The 4,551-nt window shown below is 42.5% G+C and overlaps 2 protein-coding genes across 2 annotated transcripts in view; one reads left to right on the top strand and one right to left on the bottom strand.

Moving 5' to 3' along the window:
* itga10 (integrin, alpha 10) overlaps positions 1-2,674 on the top strand; it is a 64,725-nt gene extending 62,051 nt beyond the window's left edge. The window contains exons 27-30 of the mRNA XM_008280706.1: positions 145-258; positions 344-439; positions 2,073-2,186; positions 2,270-2,674. Of these exons, the coding sequence (XP_008278928.1) occupies positions 145-258; positions 344-439; positions 2,073-2,186; positions 2,270-2,323 (378 nt within the window). The 3' untranslated portion in view covers positions 2,324-2,674. The remainder of the gene's footprint in view (positions 1-144; positions 259-343; positions 440-2,072; positions 2,187-2,269) is intronic.
* Positions 2,675-2,679: 5 nt separating this feature from the next.
* polr3c (polymerase (RNA) III (DNA directed) polypeptide C) overlaps positions 2,680-4,551 on the bottom strand; it is a 9,207-nt gene continuing 7,335 nt past the window's right edge. Inside the window, exons 8-13 of the mRNA XM_008280705.1 lie at positions 4,192-4,252; positions 3,970-4,120; positions 3,324-3,425; positions 3,201-3,250; positions 2,972-3,121; positions 2,680-2,892 (exon numbers count right to left, since the gene is read on the bottom strand). Coding sequence (XP_008278927.1) covers positions 2,808-2,892; positions 2,972-3,121; positions 3,201-3,250; positions 3,324-3,425; positions 3,970-4,120; positions 4,192-4,252 — 599 coding nt within the window. The 3' untranslated portion in view covers positions 2,680-2,807. The remainder of the gene's footprint in view (positions 2,893-2,971; positions 3,122-3,200; positions 3,251-3,323; positions 3,426-3,969; positions 4,121-4,191; positions 4,253-4,551) is intronic.

Below are 4,551 nucleotides of genomic sequence, written 5' to 3'. Positions count from 1 at the left end.
AGAGCACGGTGGTGGCAGCATCATGATTCAATAGTGAAAAACTGAGAGGGGGTGAATATGTTTTGTTGGCTCTGCATTCAACACTGTTTCAGCAGAGATGTCTGCATGGTTTGTTTGTGAGTTTACATACATGTGTTTATGCAGAACTGCAGCCGGTCCTGGTGCACGGAGGTCGTGTGCGACGTCCAGCAGCTCCTGAGAGGCCAAGCCGCCATCGTTCGGGTCAGCCGCAGAGTTCACGACGACTTTTTCAGAAAAGTGAGTCACAGAACGGATGCTCCACTTCTCGTCCCGTGACACCACCGTTGCTCATCATGTCTCTTTTATTCTTTTTTTTTTTCAGGCCAAATATAAGTCAGTGAGGATAATAGGGGCGTATCGCCTCACGGCTCAGGAGACGAACCTCATCACTCTGGGAACAGGAACCGTCTGGAGGGAGGTAAGGCTGCAGAAACACTCTCTAATCTCAGCTCTCGTCTTCCTCGTCTGCTGCAGAGCTTTTTTTGTGCTCACTATGATTTTCCCACCATCTGTCTAACTGCATTACGAACCTGGAATCTGTTCCACAAAGTGCACCAAGAAAAGTGGGGATTAAAGTCCAACGCCTGAGTTGAATGAACCGAACAAATCACATGTCGACGCATCGATGGTTAGCGGCTACCGTTAGAAAGATTAGAAGTATGTGAAGAATTGAAATATATGTTAACCAAGCAGAGGTTGTACAGCAGCCAGAAGTAAGTAGAGAAAAAAAAGGCTGAAACAAAGTGCAAGACGTTAAAACAGTAATAAAATATTTTGATAATTAAATCCAGGGTGGACCTAAAAGGGAGTCACAGGAAGCTTAATTGATGTTGGGAGCTCCGATGGAAGTATGATTTGTGAAACTTCAGCAGTGGACATGTTCCATCTGTTTTCTTGTTGGTTTTATTCATATTCTTCTTAATGGGAAAAATGCTAAATAATGGCAGAATCATTTATTTTACCTTTAAATTTTATATCTGCTCTTTCTTGCTACAAAAAAAAAAGTGAGCTCAATCAACAAATATACAAATCCATCAATAAATATTATTTATTCCACGCAAATTTTCTGTTAACTTTAATTTTTGGACTGATTCTGGTTAGTGAAAGCAATTAATGTGGCTGCAAACCAGACATTCGGCTGTAAAATCTGGGCTTTAACTCAGGATTATCTTGAGTTAACCGGTTAGCCTAAAGTTAGCCTGATCTACACCGGGTTAGTTTCTCTTTCTTTATGGAGCCGAAATAACCTGACAGTGATTTAAACTCACTAAATAAGTCTCTTTTTCTTGGTACACCAGATTTATGGAACAGTCAGGTGTAAACACAACATCTTCATTGTCACTACTTTCTGTTTCACTCTGATGAAGCCTGAAGTTTTAAAATGATTCATAATCTTGCCCCGGTTCTGGCAGTTACAGAAGGACGACAACATCTATCGGGAATAAACAATTAATCTAGTTTAAATTTAAAATCTTTATTTGAATCTCCATCTATTTCAATCTTCACACAATCTGCACCTTAACTGTATATATTTGTAAATATGTTCTTTTTTTTTTTAAGAGGTTGATATTTTTTGTACTTTGATATTTATTCATCTTTTACATTTTATTTATCTTTTTATTCTCTTATTATATTTGTGTCTTTATTCTCAGGTGGGAAATGTGTGCATGTAATGACAAAGAATTTCCTCTTTGGGATAAAAAATAAATTATTTTTGATTCTGGAAAGAAAATGCAATTAACAAAGGCTGCAGTTTAGGGTCTTTTTAATCATTACTTCATTTAACTTAACACAGTCGTAGCTTTTGTGATAATTATCGTCTCTTATGCCATTTGAATAAATATAAAAATACATACGTGTTGAAAAATTCTTATCTCTGCATCAGGATTTGTGTAAAATCTGCCTGAAGCTTCACTTTAAATTATATCAATTAGATATTTTCCTGATCATCTATAAGAGGCATTTATAACCTCACGCAGATAGACTTTTAATTATTGTGTTGTTTTGTGTCGTGTCCATGTAAAAATAAAATAAATAACCATTTTGATCAGACTGTGCTGGAGGTGCTGAAGGGCCGAGCCATCCCCATCTCGCTCTGGATCCTGATCGGCAGCATCATCGGTGGTTTGCTGCTGCTGGCGCTCATTATTTTCATCCTGTGGAAGGTATCGTCACCCGAAAGTGTCACTTTTCTTCAGTGTTTGAGGGGGTAAAACAAAAATACCAATATCGTTTTTGTTCTTGGCAGCTCGGGTTCTTCACGCGCAAACAGAGAGGAGAGGACGAGAACCACGAGGACTGAGCCCGGGTTCTGCTGCCACGACGGCGGCCGTTTGCCACCGGATGAGAAAGAGTCGGCCTCCTGTGGGGCGCCGAGCGAGTCCCGGTGCCGGGAGTCGAGACGAGGACGCAACGGGGACCTCCAGGACCAAAAGCCAGCATCGCCAGGGTCCAACAGAAACGCACTACCCAGTATTCCCAGGGTCGGGGGGCACTTATGTACATAAGCTTTGTTTTTTTTCTAATTTTAAGGAAAGTGTATTAAATCACAGTTCTTCTATTTAACTTACAGACGTGTTCATGGTTTTTATACTTCAGACAATCACTCGGTTCTACAGGTTTTGTTGATGAAATTAAAACTGTTCAGAGACGTTTTTATTTTTTGTGTGTGTTCTGTTTATTCACTGCTGATGCAATAAAAACCAAAACATCCCGACTATAAACTATGAAACAATCAGACCCGACAAGAAATAATAAGTACAAAAAGTGACGCTCCTGAATCGGACTCAGCTCGTGGACGTGGCCGTGGAGTTGACGTAGGACTCCAGCAGGAAGATGGTTTCGTCTACTTGGTTCTCTGCAGAGTCTAACCTGGTGGAGACAAAAGAGAGAAAACCATAAAGACCACAGAGGAGCCTCATCAGCTGTAGAGGAGAGAAGTTCGGTTTACTTGTTGATGTGGAGCCTCAGAGCGTCCAACTGCTGCTTCTCCGGAGCTGTGATCATCTCCTCCACCTCCGTCAGCTGCTCCGGTTCGGCCCCGCTGGCCTGCAGGGACGCCAGGATGGCTTCGATCCGCTGGGATTTCTCCAGCAGCCGCCTGTAAACCAGATTTAAAAGCACAATCGAATGGCTTGAAGGGGCAGGAAGACGCAACAAGGAAAAGGAAAAAGACTCACTTGCTCTCTTTGGCCTCAAACAGGCGTCGCTCGATGAGGTTGGCCACCGTCTGCAGATGGAGAAAAAAAGTGAAAACCAGAAAGGAAAACCACCTACAGGTGACGGCGTGATCGGTGGTTCACCTTGTAGCAGTTCTGCAGCAGCATCCTGGCCGTCGGCAGCTGGTTGACGGTGTAAAGGTAGAAGGTGCGAGAAGGAGCGTAGTCGGGAGTCTTTGGGATTTCCTGAAGAATAAAAAAACGTATTAGACATTGAGAGAAGACAAGCAGGTCTCAGTAGGTCATGTTATCTTTAATATTCTGAACCCTAAGCAGCAGTTTCTGGGTATTTTCTTTGGTTCTTGACACATTTTTCCTCACTGTGGTTCATTTTTTACTGCAATTTAACGTCCTGCATCTCTATGGAAAAGAACTTCAGCACGAAAACCACCCATAAACTCCTCAAAGCTTTAAAGAATAAAACCTTGTATTTCAGGACCAGATCACCCAAATGTTCACATTCAAACCGTCCATCTGTGGCTGAAGCTGCCAAAAAGCCAATTTTTGATTAAATCCTCTGAGTTATTATTCACAAAACAACCTGGAATATCAGACTGGGCGACAAATAAGGGCTTCTAGAAATATCTCATCCACTCAGAGGAGAAAAAAAAAAGGTGTGCCAAATAATTTCTAAAGTCGGTTTTTGGATCAGATTTTTTCCAGACAGTCACTCAGGTTAATATAGATCCATCACAGCCTCAGTTTGTCAGGCTTACAGGGTGTTTCCTACCTGCAGCTGCACCAGGTTCTGAGACAGCAGCGTGTACAACATGTCTTTGGCCTCCTTGGCCGGGATCATGGCGAAGTCCTCCACCTGCTTCTGCTCCAGGTGACGCTTCCTCAGCAGCAGGCGGAAAATGCGAGCGGATCTGGAGCCGAATCTGGAGACAGAACGACAAAGTTAGCGAGGAGATAATGAGGAACATGTAGACAGGGTTTAAATCAGACTCACCTCTCCTGGACGACGGACTCCAGCGTGGCTCGGGCCAGGTTAGCCAGCGCTCTGTGCAGATCTGAGACAAGAGATCAGAAAAGCTACCGTGCATCGAGAGTCATGGATTTAATGGAATAAACTGAATCCCTTTCAGACGGGTACTCTTCTCCATTAATCTGACAGCATCTGAAGGTGTCGCTTCCTGCTTACATTGTTGTAAAAGTCGTAGTTTTGCTCGTTCCAATAAGTCTGAACCACAAACATCAATTAATAGACACACGAGTGACACGTTTTTAGTCGTGTGAAGTGATTCCAGGAAGACTTTACTCGACTTTACTTCACTGAAATGACCATAAAAATCTGACTTTACTGCAACAG

The sequence above is a fragment of the Stegastes partitus genome, unplaced genomic scaffold, assembly GCF_000690725.1.
Source record: "Stegastes partitus isolate 25-593 unplaced genomic scaffold, Stegastes_partitus-1.0.2 Scaffold207, whole genome shotgun sequence".
Classification (NCBI taxonomy): Eukaryota; Metazoa; Chordata; class Actinopteri; family Pomacentridae; genus Stegastes; species Stegastes partitus.
This window is presented reverse-complemented; position numbering and strand designations above follow the sequence as displayed.